The sequence below is a fragment of the Salvelinus namaycush genome, unplaced genomic scaffold (genome assembly GCF_016432855.1).
Source record: "Salvelinus namaycush isolate Seneca unplaced genomic scaffold, SaNama_1.0 Scaffold6, whole genome shotgun sequence".
Taxonomy (NCBI): Eukaryota; Metazoa; Chordata; class Actinopteri; order Salmoniformes; family Salmonidae; genus Salvelinus; species Salvelinus namaycush.
Window position 1 is genome coordinate 245807 of NW_024061308.1, and position 15473 is coordinate 261279.

Here is a 15473-nt window from a genome sequence, read left to right on the forward strand (position 1 = left end):
AGGCTAATGTTCACAATTATAATGTTATAAGACAAAACAATTGAATCAAATTTAAGGAATAATGAAAGTAATGCTTCTAGCTGATACACATTCCCCAAATAAACAGTGTTAGATAAAACGCTCTTCACCTGGAGAGGAGACACCGACACTTGCACAGGGGAAATTGCATCAAGGCTGCTGGTGCTGGGAGCACGTCCCTTTGGCATGACCCCTGGTGGCGGCTGGCGGGCTTTGTTCATGACGTTGCTACAGTTGGCAGCCATGGTCAAGATAGTCTCGGAGAGCTCTTGAGAGACGCTCCTGAAAAAAAACACATTTAACATATACATACACCAAATAAAGAAACGTACCTTTTTCAGGACCATGTCTTTCAAAGATAATTCGTAAAAATCCAAATAACTTCACACAGATCTTCATTGTAAAGGGTTTAAACACTGTTTCCCATGCTTGTTCAATGAACCATAAACAATTAATGAACATGCACCTGTGGAACGGTCATTAAGACACTAACAGCTTACAGACGGTAGGCAATTAAGGTCACAGTTATGAAAACTTAGGACACTAAAGAGGCCTTTCTACTGACTGAAAAACACCAAAAGAAAGATGCCCAGGGTCCCTGCTCATCTACGTGAACGTGCCTTAGGCATGCTGCAAGGAGGCATGAGGACTGCAGACGTGGCCAGAGCAATAAATTGCAACGTCCATACTGTGAGACGCCTAAGACAGCACTACAGGGAGACAGGACGGATAGCTGATCGTCCTCGCAGTGGCAGACCACAGGATCGGTACATTCGAACATCACACCTGCGGGACAGGTACAGAATGGCAACAACTGCCCAAGTTACACCAGGAACGCACAATCCCTCCATCAGTGTTCAGACTGTCCGCAATAGGCTGAGAGATGCTGGACTGAGGGCTTGTAGGCCTGTTGTAAGGCAGGTCCTCACCAGACATCACCGGCAACAACGTCGCCTATGGGCACAAACCCACCGTCCACAGGACGGACCCACAGGACTGGCAAAAAGTGCTCTTCACTGACGAGTTGCGGTTTTGTCTCAACTGGGGTGATGGTCGGATTCGCATTTATCGTCAAAGGAATGAGCGTTACACTGAGGCCTGTACTCTGGAGTGGGATCGATTTGGAGGTGGAGGGTCCATCATGGTCTGGGGCGGTGTGTCACAGCATCATCGGACTGAGCTTGTTGTCATTGCTGGCAATCTCAATGCTGTGCGTTACAGGGAAGACATCCTCCTCATGTGGTACCCTTCCTGCTTATCCTGACATGACCCTCCAGCATGACAATGCCACCAGCCATACTGCTCATTCTGTGCGTGACTTCCTGCAATATAAGAATGTCAGTGTTCTGCCACGGCCAGCGAAGAGCACGGAGCTCAATCCCATTGAGCACGCCTGGGACCTGTTGGATCAGGGCCATTCCCCCCAGAAATGTCCAGGAACTTGCAGGTGCCTTGGTGGAAGAGTGGGGTAACATCTCACAGCAAGAACTGGCAAATCTGGTACAGTCCATGAGGAGGAGATGCACTGCAGAACTTAATGCAGCTGGTGGCTACACAAGATACTGACTGTTACTTTTGATTTTGACCTCCCCTTTCTTCAGGGACACCATATTCAATTTCTGTTAGTCACATGTCTGTGGAACTTGTTCAGTTTATGCCTCAGTTGTTGAATCTTATTATGGTCATACAAATATTTACACATGTTTGCTGAAAATAAACACAGTTGACAGTGAGAGAACGTTTCTTTTTTGGCTGAGTTAAAAAAATATAAAACATTTCTAGATGAATATGACCTTTGTAGATAACAATACAAGATAAGTTGAAATTAAATTAATTATGAAACTAGACCTTTTGGCACCATACAACATGACTGAGTAATGAAAGAGCAAATTTGATCATAGGCCCCATGATTCGAGCTCTGGTAGGTAAACCCACCCAGCACAGGACTGCAGACAACCCAGCATGGTAGCCATCGTTTCCGGGGGAAGGAGGGCGCTTTTGGGCTGGTCCTTTTCTAGGGCCAGACCACCAATGATAGAGGGACAACGTCTCTTCAGGAACGTAACACACGCCTGGATGAAGGGCTCCTAGAACAGCAAACAGGTCAATGACTCATGTACTAGATCCCAATAACTTCTTATAGCAAAGTGTATGTATAGTGGTTGTAATTGCTGAAAATTAAAGGCTCAACTCACACCACTCACCCCATGCTCTCGGATTTTGTCAGTCAGCCATTTGTCAAGTTTGAGGTATTCACGGCGAGAGGCAAGTGCAGCAAGGTCAATAACGAAGGCAAATGGAGTACCATTTAGCAGCATAGATAGAGACTGAAAAACAAGAGGAACAGTTTGGATATGGCAAAAAACCATTTGCACAAAGTAGCCTTATATAGTGTACAAAATCAAAAATGTATCTTTTGACCAATGGATAACATGTGTTAATTATGTAGATAATCCTAAGAAAACCAAATGGTCCCAAACTCATGTCACTATCATAATCCATTCAAAACTTTATGGAGTTTCTACCCTTGTAGGATGGTCAAAATTAGGGCAACTAAATCAATGAAGGCCAGAGAAAAAAAAGGTAATAAATCAAGAAAATAGCATTGCATCAGTAAGGCTGGATTGTGTGCGAGGATTAAAGGGATACCTCTGTATTTTGGCAATGATGCCCTTTATACTGAACAAAAATATAAAACGCAACATGTAAAGTGCTGGTCCTGTGTTTCACCAGCTGAAATAAAAGATCTCAGAAAGGTCTCATACGCACAAAACCACCTCTAAAATGTTGTGCACAATTTTGTTTCCATACCTGTTAGTGAGCATTTCTACTTGGCCAAAATAACCCATCCACCTGACAGGTGTGGCATATTAAACAGCATGATCATTACACAGGTGCACCTTGTGATGGAAACAATAAAATGCACCTAAAATGTGCAGATGTGTCAGATGTCTCAAGTTGAAGGAGCACCCAATTGGCATGCTGACTGCAGGAATGTCCACCAGAGGTGTTGACAGAATTGAATGTTCATTTCTCTACCATAAGCCACCCCCATAATTTTAGAGAATATGGCAGTATGCCCAACTGACCTCACAACCGCAGACGTGTTACCACGCCAGTCCAGGACCTCCACATCAGACTTCTTCAAATGCGGGATAGTCAGACCAGCCACCCAATGAAACTGATGGGCCTATGCCCCCCACAGGTCCACCCATGAAATTCATAGATTAGGACCTAATGAATTTGTTTGTTGATTGATTTCCTTATATGAATGAACCGTAACTCAGTAAATCTTTGAAATTGTTGCATTTATATTTTTGCTCAGTATACTTCCCCAGTCAGATGAACTTGTGGATACCATTTTTATATGTCCGTGTCCAGTATGAAGAAAGTTGGAGGTAATTTCGCAAGCCAAGTTTAACTAGTGTTAGCACAATGACATTGTATCTGCTAGCTGACACGATGCTATTTTCCTGAATTTTCCCCCCATCTGGTCTCCACTGATTTAGTCACCCTAATTTCAACCATCCTACAAGGGTAAAAACAATTAAGGTAAGAGATATCAATTTTGAGACATGACATGTAGTATTTTCATATTTTAGTATACACTGTTCATATTCATGCGAAGTTCCTGTATATAAAAAAAAAAAGACTTCTCACAAAAACAAGAGTATCTCTGAAATGTCACCGGAGCACTGAGCTTTTTAGTTTCAAAACATTTACATTTATTTCAGCTCGGGTCATGTAATTTTGCTATTTGCGACCCGCAGAAACAACTTGGAAGACGAGGCCCATAAAATATAAAATTCTCAAACGTGTAGGCAATAAAGCTGCACCGCTCCTTCAGAGCTTGATGCTTATTATCGGATGTATTAGGTTACAAAATCTGACTTTTTGGATATGTTAACGATATGTTAGGGAAAGACCAGGCTGAACAATTCAGAACATGAAGAATCAATTGTCTTGGTAAAATGTATTTTATAACATAAGGAAGTGAAATGCCATCAACAAAATGCATTTTAACCCACTGGGCAGAATGGGTGAACACCATACCTTCACAAAACTATACCACATTTCCTGAAGAAAACCCACGGATCCCTCCCTACCTACCTTCAAGTCCTGGGCCACATCCAGGATGCGGGACAGCTTGGCCTGGTCGTACTGCTCCCCTCTCATGTACCACTCAGCCATAGAGTGCATAATCAGCTGACGGATAGAGGGGGACTGGCCCTGTCCATGCCAGGCGTAGTGTAAGATGATAGCAGAGTTGGGGTGGTTGCCCAGGAAGATTGGCATGAGGGTGGAGATGAGCTCGTGGCGCAAGGTGTGCCAGGAGGTGCTTATCTGCAGCAGCGCCAGCACCAGCATGTCGGGACAGTGCTTGATGGGAAAGCTGAAGAGCTGCTTTACCTGCTCGTACTGGCCCACCTCAGAGAGGCGCAGGAGGCTTTCCACCAGGTCCAGGCTCTTCCTGTGAGGCGAAAATCACAAATAAAGTATATCAAATGGCATGACATTGTTCTAATAATTAATGTAAAGGAGTACCTGGTATTGTGGAGGTCAGGAGAACTGTTTTACGTACCAGGTGGCTATCTCTCGGTTATCGTCCTCAGGTGGGGCCTTCAGTATGTCGATTGCTACGGTGTGGCAGGGGTAGTCAGCAAAGCAGAACACATCTGGGCTCATGAGGGAGTGCTGGATGAATGACAGCTGGTAGAGAGTGATAATGGTTAAGAGGGCTGAGGAGAGGAGTTCATTGATGTGAAAGGAGTGTGTTACCTATGGAAATAAGACCAAAGTGTTGTGTCTTGTCACTTACATAAACCTGACCCATTCTCCTTACCTGTCCTTCAGCATGCTTCCAGGGCCGGTAGATTAGGTCGACAGGGAACACCTCCATGCCCAGGCCCCTCTGGATCCCATACACCACCATCTGCAGTCCCTTGCTGTCCCGGATTATGAAGCCAGGGTGATCGAGCTCGTAGGTCACCTCTTTAAAGTTCAGATTGGGGTTCTAAAATATAAAAAGGACATTTCCTGTACAAACTGCAAAACATGAATGGCCAACTGAAGGGGAATAACATGTAATGCCACTATAACTTACAACTTCTTTGACTACATCAATTAGAACTTCTACATTCCAGGTGTGCGCCTGAGAGCCATCACTTTTGTCCTTTCCATCGCTCCAAATGCCACTGCCCGGAGCCGAGATGGACTGAGAAAGAAAAAAGAAAAACAATAGTATACTTAGAGAGCAATGCCATTTTTTTTAACAGAGCTTCAGTAAGTTACCATCAGGTCAACCCTCACCTGTAGGGGGATTCCATCAGACAAGCCAGAGTGGGTGCGAGCCATCATCCCCAGGACCCTGGCCACCTGGCTGGCAGTAACCTCTCGCACCCCATACTGTAGGATTATGTTGCGGCATTCATCGAGACTTAGAATGAAAGACAGACAATACATTAACAGTGGTCATGCATGACGTCAAAAACTACTGAATTAATTACATTTGTAATGGGCATTTCAGTTGCTAAATAACAGTCACCTTGCACAAAAGCCATAGCCAACTTCCTGCATGAACTCTGCGAGAGAACTCTCCATCATGGTCTTGGCTAACTCTCCCGAGTCTGGCAGAATCCTGTCCATCAGAATGTCCCGTTTTTCAGGGTATAGAAGTGGTGCGAGCACCACAGGGCAGCGCTCCTGCGGGAAATCTGAACCAGAATATTTAATTGATGGGGCAACATGTACAAAACGACCAGATTGCTGTGAATGAAGGAATCAGAGTTTGTGTTACTTCTGGAAATAATTAACATTTCCTTTCAAGTAGTACGTCTATGCCCCTCACCTCTACACAGTGTCTTGAGGAACGCTTCAATCTGCTCTTGTCCGACCCCGCTGGCTCCCTTCTGGCCAAACAGAAGATGGGAGAGGAGCAGGTGCAGGACCTCTATGGCAATATCTTGGAAGCCACCTTCCTGGTTTCCTCCAAGGTCCGCGTCCACGTACGAGCGGAGGAGGTCCGGGAGCCTTTGTTTGACGAACTGCGCGGCTAAAGACAAAATGGGGAAATATTTCAAATAAATACTTTTAAGGATGAAACGGTTACCGGTTTCACGATAAACCACTGTAAAATACCCGACGACTAGTATTACTGTTTTACATTTTAAATCATCATTAAAAACATGTTTGATTACCACGGTTTGAAAAATTCACAGTAAATACTGTTCTGCATCAACCAAAGTTAGCAACAGTTTGACGCAGGCACAGCATGCAACATGGGTTTTGTTTTGTGTGAAAACATGGCAGAAGGCAGTGACAGCGCTCGGGAAATTTTTCAGCCTTCTAAGAGGACCAAATCTGAAGTGTGGTAGTATTTTGTGTTTTACAAGAGTGCTGAGGGAAGCTTAATCGAAGATGGTCACCCTGTCTGCAGAACATGCAAGGGACTGCAGATGGTGGTGTATGGGAGCCAGAGGGGCCTGGGCATGGAGGTGTTCCCCGTCGACCTAATCTACCGGCCCTGGAAGCATGCTGAAGGACAGGTAAGAAGGAGATTGGGCCAGGTTTATGTAAATGAAAAGACTCAACACTTTGGTCTTATTTCCGTAGGTAACAAACTCCTTCATTCACATCAATGAACTCCTCTCCTCAGCCCTCTTGACCATTATCGCTCTCTTCCAGCTGTCATTCATCCAGCACTCCCTCATGAGCCCAGATGTGTTCTGCTTTGCTGACTACCCCTGCCACACCGTAGCAATCGACATACTGAAGGCCCCACCTGAAGACGATAACCGAGAGATAGCCACCTGGTACGTAAAACAGTTCTCCGGACCTACACAATACCAGGTACTCCTTTACATTAACACTTCAAATCTCTTGAGGCATCTTCAGGACCACCACCCACTACTTTATAGCGAATGTAAGCCAACTTTTAGCTCAATGCATGATGTGGGGGAAAACGACATGGTTTGTCTGTCTAACTTGCTAATAGCTTGTCAATAATGTAAACTGAAGCTTTCAGTATTACCTACTCTTGTAAAAACACTACACGTTGTTGTTCTGCTGCTGTATGCGTCATGTGTCTGCAGACTATTCGCCCATTGCACACGATAACATGTTATGTAGTTTAGTCACCCAACCAACATATTTTGTTCATTTAAAATCCGGCAGTCGTCGACTTGGTTGTAAAGGTGTTCCAACAGGAGAAACACTATAGACTCCTATACAAGACTCCAGTATTTATGTCAATTGTTTGGCTCATTGCAATTACTATCACTGTCTTCTTAAACTTCTTATGGATAGGTGAGACGGTAGTGTCCCACCTGGCCAACATCCGGTGAAATGGCAGAGCGCCAAATTCAAATTACTATAAATATTAAACTTTCATGAAATCACAAGTGCAATACATCAAAATAAAGCTTAACTTGTTAATCCAGCCAAGGTGTCAGATTTCAAAAAGGCTTTACGGTGAAAGCAAACCATGCGATTATCTGAGGACAGCGTTCAGCACACAAATTTACATTTTTACATTTAAGTCATTTAGCAGACGCTCTTATCCAGAGCGACTTACAAATTGGAAAGTTCATACATATTCATCCTGGTCCCCCCGTGGGAATTGAACCCTGGTCCCCCCGTGGGAATTGAACCCACAACCCTGGCGTTGCAAGCGCCATGCTCTACCAACTGAGCCACACGGGACCAAATGCATAAAAAACATTTTCAACCAGGGAGTTGCGACACGAAAGTCAGAAATAGCGATATAATATATGCCTTACCTTTGAAGATCTTCTTCTGTTGGCACGCCAAAAGGTCTGTTACATTACAAATGGTCCTTTTTTTCGATAAATTCCTTCTTTATATCCATAAAAACTCAGTTTAGCTGGCGCGCTTCAGTCAATAATCCACTCGGTTTCCCTCCGTCAAAATGCATACAAAATGAATCCCAAACGTTACCAATAAACTTATCCAAACAAGTCAATCAACGTTTATAATCAATCCTTAGGTACCCTAATACGCAAATAAACAATTCAATTTAAGACAGAATCGTTATTGTCTTTACCGGAGATAAACAAAAAGAACGCGCTCTCGGCCATGCGCTTGGAAACACTACAGCCAAAATGGGAACCATTTAGAAAAACTACAACTTCTCTCATTTTCCCAAAAAAACAGCCTGAAACTCTTTCTAAAGACTGTTGACATCTAATGGAAGCCCTAGGAACTGCAATCGGGAACGATTTTGCCCTATTATAAAAGTGCCAGACATTGAAATCAGTTTTTTAATGGTTTGTCCTCGGGGTTTCACCTGCCATTTGAGTTCTGTTATACTCACAGACATTATTTTAACAGACAGTTTTAGAAACTTTAGTGTTTTCTATCCAAATCCAATTATATGCATATCCTAGTTTCTGGGCCTGAGTAGCGGGCAGTTTACTTTGGGCACGCTTTTCATCCGGACGTCAAAATACCGCCCCCTATGCCAAAGAAGTTAAGACTCATTTGTATTTATGTAAATTGCGCATGGGGTCATTGCATATACTCAAATGCAACACAGAAGATACAGTCTTAACTTCTTATGGCTGGGGGACAGTATTGAGTAGCTTGGATGAATAAGGTGCCCAGAGTAAACTGCCTGCTACTCAGGCCCAGAAGCTAAGATATGCATATTATTAGTAGATTTGGATAGAAAACACTGACATTTCTAAATCTGTCTGAATGATGTCTGTGAGTATAACAGAACTCATATGGCAGGCAGAAACCAGAGGAAAAAATCCAACCAGGAAGTTGGAAATCTGAGGTTTGTAGTTTTTCAAGTCTTTGCCTATTCAAGATACCGTGTAAAATTTGGTACGATTGCACTTCCTACGGCTTCCACTAGATGTCAACAGTCTTTAGAACCTTGTTTCAGGCTTCTACTGTGAAGGGGGAGAGAATAAGAGCTGATTGAATAAGAGGTCTGGCAGAACGCCATGAGCTCAGTCTCGCCCGTGAGAGTTAGCTGCATTCCATTGCATTTCTAAAGACAAAGGAATTCTCCGGTTGGAACATTATTGAAGATTTATGTTAAAAACATCCTAAAGATTGATTCTATACATCGTTTGACATGTTTCTACGAAATGTAACGGAACTTTGACTTTGTCTGGACCTAGTGCTTGCGCCTCATGAATTTGAGAACTAAACGTGCAAACAAAAAGGAGGTATTTGGACATAAATGGACCGTATCGAACAAAACAAACATTTATTGTGGAACTGGGATTCCTGGAAGTGCATTCTGATGAAGATCAAAGATAAGTGAATATTAATGCTGTTGCTTTAAGGAGAAGTTTATCTATAATTCCATTCATAAGACTTGTATCCTTTATCAATGTTTATTGTGAGTATTTCTGTAAATTGATGTGGCTCTCTGCAAAATCACCGGATGTTTTGGAAGCAAAACATTACTGAACATAACGCGCCAATGTAAACTGAGATTTTTGGATATAAATATGAACTTTATTGAACAAAACATACATGTATTGTGTAACATGAAGTCCTATGAGTGTCATCTGATGAAGATCATCAAAGCTTAGTGAATAATTTTATCTCCAGTTCTGCTTTTTGTGACTCCTCTCTTTTGCTGGAAAAATGGCTGTGTTTTTCTGTGACTAAGCGCTGACCTAACATAATCGCATGGTATGCTTTCGTCGTAAAGCCTTTTTAAAATCGGACACTGGTGGGATTAACAACAAGTTCATCTTTAAAATGGTGTATAATACTTGTATGTTTGAGGAATTTTAATTATGAGATTTGTTTTTTGAATTTGGCGCCTTGCACTTTCACTGGCTGTTGTCATATCGATCCTGTTAATGGGATTTCAGCCATAAGTGAATAATAATAATAATAATGGCAATAATAATACTACTGCATTTACTATTCCCTTGTTTACGTAGTGGGCGTGCAGCAGGCAAACCCAGTGATGCACCTGGTCCCTCATCTAGTTGTGACACAGACAATAGAGCAAGCATTTATTAAGGCAGGGTGCTTATGCACCAACATCAAAAAATGCTCAAGACCTCACTCCAGTCTTTTCATATTACATTGCAAAGGACATGGTGCCATTTCAAATTGTTGAGACCTGGCTTTCTGAGGCTGATAAAGGTTGGCGTGCCTCACCACAAAGCGAGTGCTGCTAATTTTGTTGTTTGTTTATTTGATTTGCTTAATTTAGGATGTGTTCATTTAAACCTGCACTAGGGAAGCTTACTTCATGGCCACATGGTGCCATGTTTAATGTTAATGTTATTATTTTTCAAGTTTATGCACACAAAAAGTACATAGTGCTGCTAATTTTATTTGTTGGTTTTCAATATAAAACTTGGTGAAATGATTTAAGTGTGTATGTATCAGTATTTTTTGAACATTTCCAGCACATTTTAACAATACCGCGATAATACTGATAACCGTGATAATTTTGGTCACTATAATTGTGATATGAAATTTTCATATCGTTTCATTTCTAGACTTCTATAACAGATGTCAAGCTGCTTGCTTAGAGTGTACGGCTTCCTCCTGATTCAGCTCACAGAGGCTTGAACACAGGACCTCCGCCTTTTTAGCACACGTGACTGGCCCTTGCGAAGCATCTTTTTAACAGCTGTGCCACGCGAAAAGCTAACTATTTTGCAGCCCATGTAGGGACACCTCAGGCTAAGGAGTGAGTTTCACACATTTCCATGTGCTACACTTGGACACCTTGATAACAGAATAACTCATGTGACCCCCACATACAGATAAAACATTGCATGTTTTCAAATCAGCAGGTATAGTCAAATTATTAAATATAAAACTGAGTTTACCAAAACCACGAAGGTCTGCGTTGCACGAATTCAGCAAAGCAAGGCCAAATATAACCTTAGGGGGGAAAAATAAAGATTTATGTAGACTCAAATTGTTTGGCATATTATTTTTAAACACCACAATAAAAACCACCATCTGATAACATATATTTCCATATTACTTTACTTACTTCTTGAACCTTGCTTAGCTTGAGAACTTTACTCAACTGAGTAAACAAGTGGGTGGAAGGCTTCAAACTCTGAAAATGATAAAGTTTTAGAAAACATTACAGTTATTCTGATGCAGACACTAATATTGGCACGAGGTCTAATGTATTTTATAATATTTTATGAATGGCAAAATTATTTTACAAAGATAGGTGAGAAAATAAGCACGTCTCCTACCTTCTGGTAGTGCAAGGGATTGTCGATTGTGTAGCAGAGTGTTGAAATAAAATTTGGCTTTGAAATCAGTGAAACACACTCCTGGATCAGAAACTGTGTCTTGGTCAAGTGGGCAAACGAAGGTAAAAGGGAGAAGAGGGGACATAACAGAACAGGTTAAGGACAAAATAGGAAAGCAGAGTCACTTTCTAAAATAATAAAGGCAAGATAGACAATACCAATGACGATCAGGAAATTTAAAGAAACCCTTAGTCCTCATGGCTAAAATCTGTTTAGCAACTGGTGTATTGAGTATTACTAATCAGAAATTACCTGATGGAAATCTTTGCCACTGCTTTTACCATCGCCACTGAAATCCACATGGGAGAAAAGACAGCGTAATAAATGCCTGTCTGCCTCAGGGCCGTGACGATTCACAATCTGTTGGGACAGAACACATTCAACAGAAGAACAAATAACAGGTTAGCCGTCACAGCCACAATATAATTGGCAGACCTAATGCAATTCCAAATCCAGGGTTTTTTCTGCATAGAAACATCTTGTTTATTCAGGCCACCTACATCCAAACATTGTTTTTAGTGAAATACATTTTTCGGGGTGGAAAAATATTTTCAGTGTAAACTTTAACTACTAAAACCAGATATAAAGTACGTAAAAAAAGATGATCTATTTATTGTTAAATATGAGAACTATCACTAAAATAAAAGCTAGACAAAAACTATGAATTCAGGAGTATTGATTTTGTTACAATGATTGATCATAAGAACAAAAAAGGAAATTAGTTTAAACTGCAAAATGTTATCTCGGCTACATAGCTAAATGTCTAGAATTAAGGGAAACTGCCTTTAAAACAAAATCTCCGTCACTAAGATGGGGGGCTTCAATTTTTTTTTAACCAAGACCCTGACCAAATTCAGCCATGCCGACATTGCTACACACCTTGCCACACCCACCAATTATGGCCATTTTTATACAGAAAAATCCTATGAACACTAGAATCATATTGGCTTTACAATCATTTTGTGATAATCCCCAAGCTGACAAGGTAAAAATTGGCCGTTCAGGCCCCTGAACAAGGCAGTTAACTGTTCCTAGGCCGTCATTGAAAATAAGAATTTGTTCTTTACTGACTTGCCTAGTTAAATAAAAGGTCAAATAAAAAAATAATTTTGAATGCATGTACATTTCAAAATCTACTTAATTATAGCCCTTCAAACGTCTGAAAAATGTGTGTACTGCTTTTTAGTGGCAAAACTACAAAAAGACAGAAAAATACAATTTGTGAGCCTAATACCACATGCTACTCACATGTTGTATTTCCTGCTGGCTGGCTCTGTAGTTTTTCTTAGTTAAATTGTCCACCAAGTAGCTGATTTGAGACAAAGCCAGCGAGAGCGAGTCAAGATTCATTGCTGGTTGGGGCGGAAGCAGGCGGCCGTGCCCGGCGCAAAATCACCATTATTCCCCTTTAGTCACTTCAGTGATAGGTTACTTCTGCCCCCCCCCCCCCCCCCCAAGGTGTGAAAATGTTTTACAACAAGCTACTTCTATCAGTGGATCTTGATGCAAGGTAAAGTCCCTCAGTGCAACATCAAGTTCAGAATCTGAAAATAGCCAAGAGAGAAAACTAGTTAATACAGATGCACATGAAAACAGTACAAAATCATTGAGCAAATACTACATAGTAGGTAGCCTAGTGGTTAGAGCATTGGGCCAGTAACCGAAAGGTTGCTAGATCAAATCCCCGAGCTGACAAGTTAAAAATATGTTGTTCTGCCCCTGAACAAGGCAGTCAACCCACTGTTCCTAGGCCGTCATTGTAAATAAGATTTTTTTCTTAACTGACTTGCCTAGTTAAATAAAGGTTTAAAAATATATATATATAAATAGTCATATGATAAACCGGGGTTGTAAATACCAAAAGTGCAGTGTACAACTGCCATGGGAAAAGAGCCTCATTGCCCACAAAAAAGAATGGGATAGGCTTCCAGGCCTACTACTCGCCTGGTATAATCCTGATTCACACACCACCGCAATACTAAAAAAAATTTTTTTTTTTAACCAGGTAGGCCAGTTGAGAACAAGTTCTCATTTACAACTGCGACCAGGCTAAGATAAAGCAACGCAGTGCGACAAAAACAGTTAAACCAACAAACGTACAGTCAATAACACAAAAGAAAAATATAAACATCTATGTAAGTTAGTGTGCAAATGTACAAGAGTAGGGTGGTAGGCTAACTAAAAAACATCAACAACTAACTTAGTTAATCAGCTACTTCGCAACTTACAGGTAGAAAGTCACCATGACCGAGTTATAACGATGGTCACTGTCTATATGTGAATTTTGCCCAAACAAATGATAAATGTTAGCGAAAGCTATGTCCACAACGTCGGTCTTGTACAGCTACCAAGTTGGGCCTTGACTTGATACACACCCTTTAACCGTTACTACCAGTCCAATCAGCATCGTGTGCGCTGATAATATGGATGATGTCCTATATTTCTCTTCTACACTGACAACACGTGGTTAATCAATGAATAACCAAGCCAAAGTCGTTTAGCTACTTAAAGCGAGTTATATTAATTGCTCACGTAGGTAGCTAGCTATGATTTCAGTGTCCCAGTAATAATGCAAATAAACGTTAGTATTATCTCACTAACGGCAACTAAGTTAACGTTCGCATATTTGTCGTGTGTCTCATCGATAAAAAAAACAATTCAATGTGTTATCGTCCACGTAGATAAGGTACTTCGCTAGTATATGTTCACTCAATCTTCCGCAACATCTCGTTAGTTAGCAAACTTCGCTCACGTTAGCTAATAATATCAACGATAGCCATGTTTGCTAGCTGCAGAATATAACTGACCAACTTGGTCCGTTAACGTTAGCAAACGATGGTAACGTTATGTAACTAACGTTAACCATCTGACATCTACTGTTACAAGTCAACTTATCCATTGAGACAAAGAGCTAGCCAGCTAACGTTAGCTAGCCGGATAAGCAAGCACATTGCGTTGCCAACACCAGCTAGCTAAATTAGCAGATGTGGCAAACGTCAGCCAGCTAATGTTAGCTAACGTCAACGCTCAGAAGGCCGTATGTTAGGTTGTTTTTCTGTCGTTGGCTAACTAACGTTAGTTACATTTGTTTACGTTGCAAAGCCAACAATTCTATAAAACACTAGTTAGCTGGTCAATGCACTTGCGATTGATTATTAGTTACGTTATTGTCAATGGAAATAAATTGCCAACAAAGTAACGTTAGCTAAATTACCTAGTAGCTAGGTTAGCTATGTATGTATTACCAGGTACCGTAACTAGCCAACTAGTGTTAGTTAACGTTAACTAGTTCATATAAACGTTAGCATGACAATATTCTCGGAGTGCAGCATCCGCAAACTCGAAATGAGTAAGCCATGTTAAACGTTAATATATGGTGATTTTCACTAACCAACTCTACTTTGAGATGGGACCATCCAACTGTTCCTAGCTGGCTAACTTTAGCCAACGCTACTGAGGTACGCTAGCTTGTCTTTGCTCACGTTAACTACGACGCCTAACGGCTAGTCGCACACTTTGCTTAGTAATGTGTCCTAATTTTTTTTTTTTAAATACCGCCGATTCTTTGCAATATATTGTTTTTAAAAACTTACCATGGTTCCAAAAATGTATTTGTGATATTCCTTCCTTTTGGGTTGCTCTCCTTCCAATTCGGTTTGATTTTTCAAAATAAAATGGCGACTGTCATCCCCGCGCGCACACAGTGCAGTTTTCACTTTAGTGCTCGAGCCCGGGCTCGCGTCACTATAATTGTGCATGTCATGCTTCCACATGAGCTAAATAGAAAACGAGATCAATTGATAATACATTTATCCTAAATGTACTTGGGCCATGCACCTAATACCATCCACCAAAAATAGTTTGAATGTAACAACAGTCAATGTACATATACCCATAGGACTGATTCTGATCATATGGCAACTTCATTGTAATCTCTGTATATTTAGTTTCATGATGATGATCTTTTCTAAAGGAGGACTATAATAACAGTATATTGTTTGGTTTCCAGGCCCCCCTAGTTCATACTCCGTCAGTGTCACTGTTCACAGCTCTGAAATTACAGTTGGGTTGGAAGATGGCCCCACTTGGTTGGGCTGAGAACAGCTTCTGCCATATTGCTTACACCAGTCATGGACTGTTTTAAGGCTGTCCAGACTCCATGCCTTTCAAATCAGT

The 15473-nt window shown here is 41.3% G+C and overlaps 1 protein-coding gene across 11 annotated transcripts in view; it reads right to left on the minus strand.

The window, feature by feature from the left end:
* LOC120042013 (CCR4-NOT transcription complex subunit 1-like) overlaps positions 1 to 14986 on the minus strand; it is a 40773-nt gene extending 25787 nt beyond the window's left edge. For 9 of the 11 annotated variants that reach the window (XM_038986903.1, XM_038986898.1, XM_038986897.1 and 6 more), the window contains exons 1-16: positions 14891 to 14986; positions 12546 to 12841; positions 11550 to 11657; positions 11238 to 11336; positions 11024 to 11092; positions 10854 to 10908; positions 5867 to 6070; positions 5564 to 5732; positions 5329 to 5455; positions 5123 to 5233; positions 4862 to 5032; positions 4601 to 4728; positions 4129 to 4489; positions 2223 to 2345; positions 1954 to 2105; positions 129 to 300 (exon numbers count right to left, since the gene is read on the minus strand). In XM_038986903.1, coding sequence (XP_038842831.1) covers positions 129 to 300; positions 1954 to 2105; positions 2223 to 2345; positions 4129 to 4489; positions 4601 to 4728; positions 4862 to 5032; positions 5123 to 5233; positions 5329 to 5455; positions 5564 to 5732; positions 5867 to 6070; positions 10854 to 10908; positions 11024 to 11092; positions 11238 to 11336; positions 11550 to 11657; positions 12546 to 12647 — 2151 coding nt within the window. In that variant the 5' untranslated portion in view covers positions 12648 to 12841; positions 14891 to 14986. The remainder of the gene's footprint in view (positions 1 to 128; positions 301 to 1953; positions 2106 to 2222; positions 2346 to 4128; positions 4490 to 4600; positions 4729 to 4861; positions 5033 to 5122; positions 5234 to 5328; positions 5456 to 5563; positions 5733 to 5866; positions 6071 to 10853; positions 10909 to 11023; positions 11093 to 11237; positions 11337 to 11549; positions 11658 to 12545; positions 12842 to 14890) is intronic. The other 2 variants (XM_038986905.1, XM_038986895.1) reach the window with 1 other exon arrangement.
* Positions 14987 to 15473: the final 487 nt, after the last annotated feature.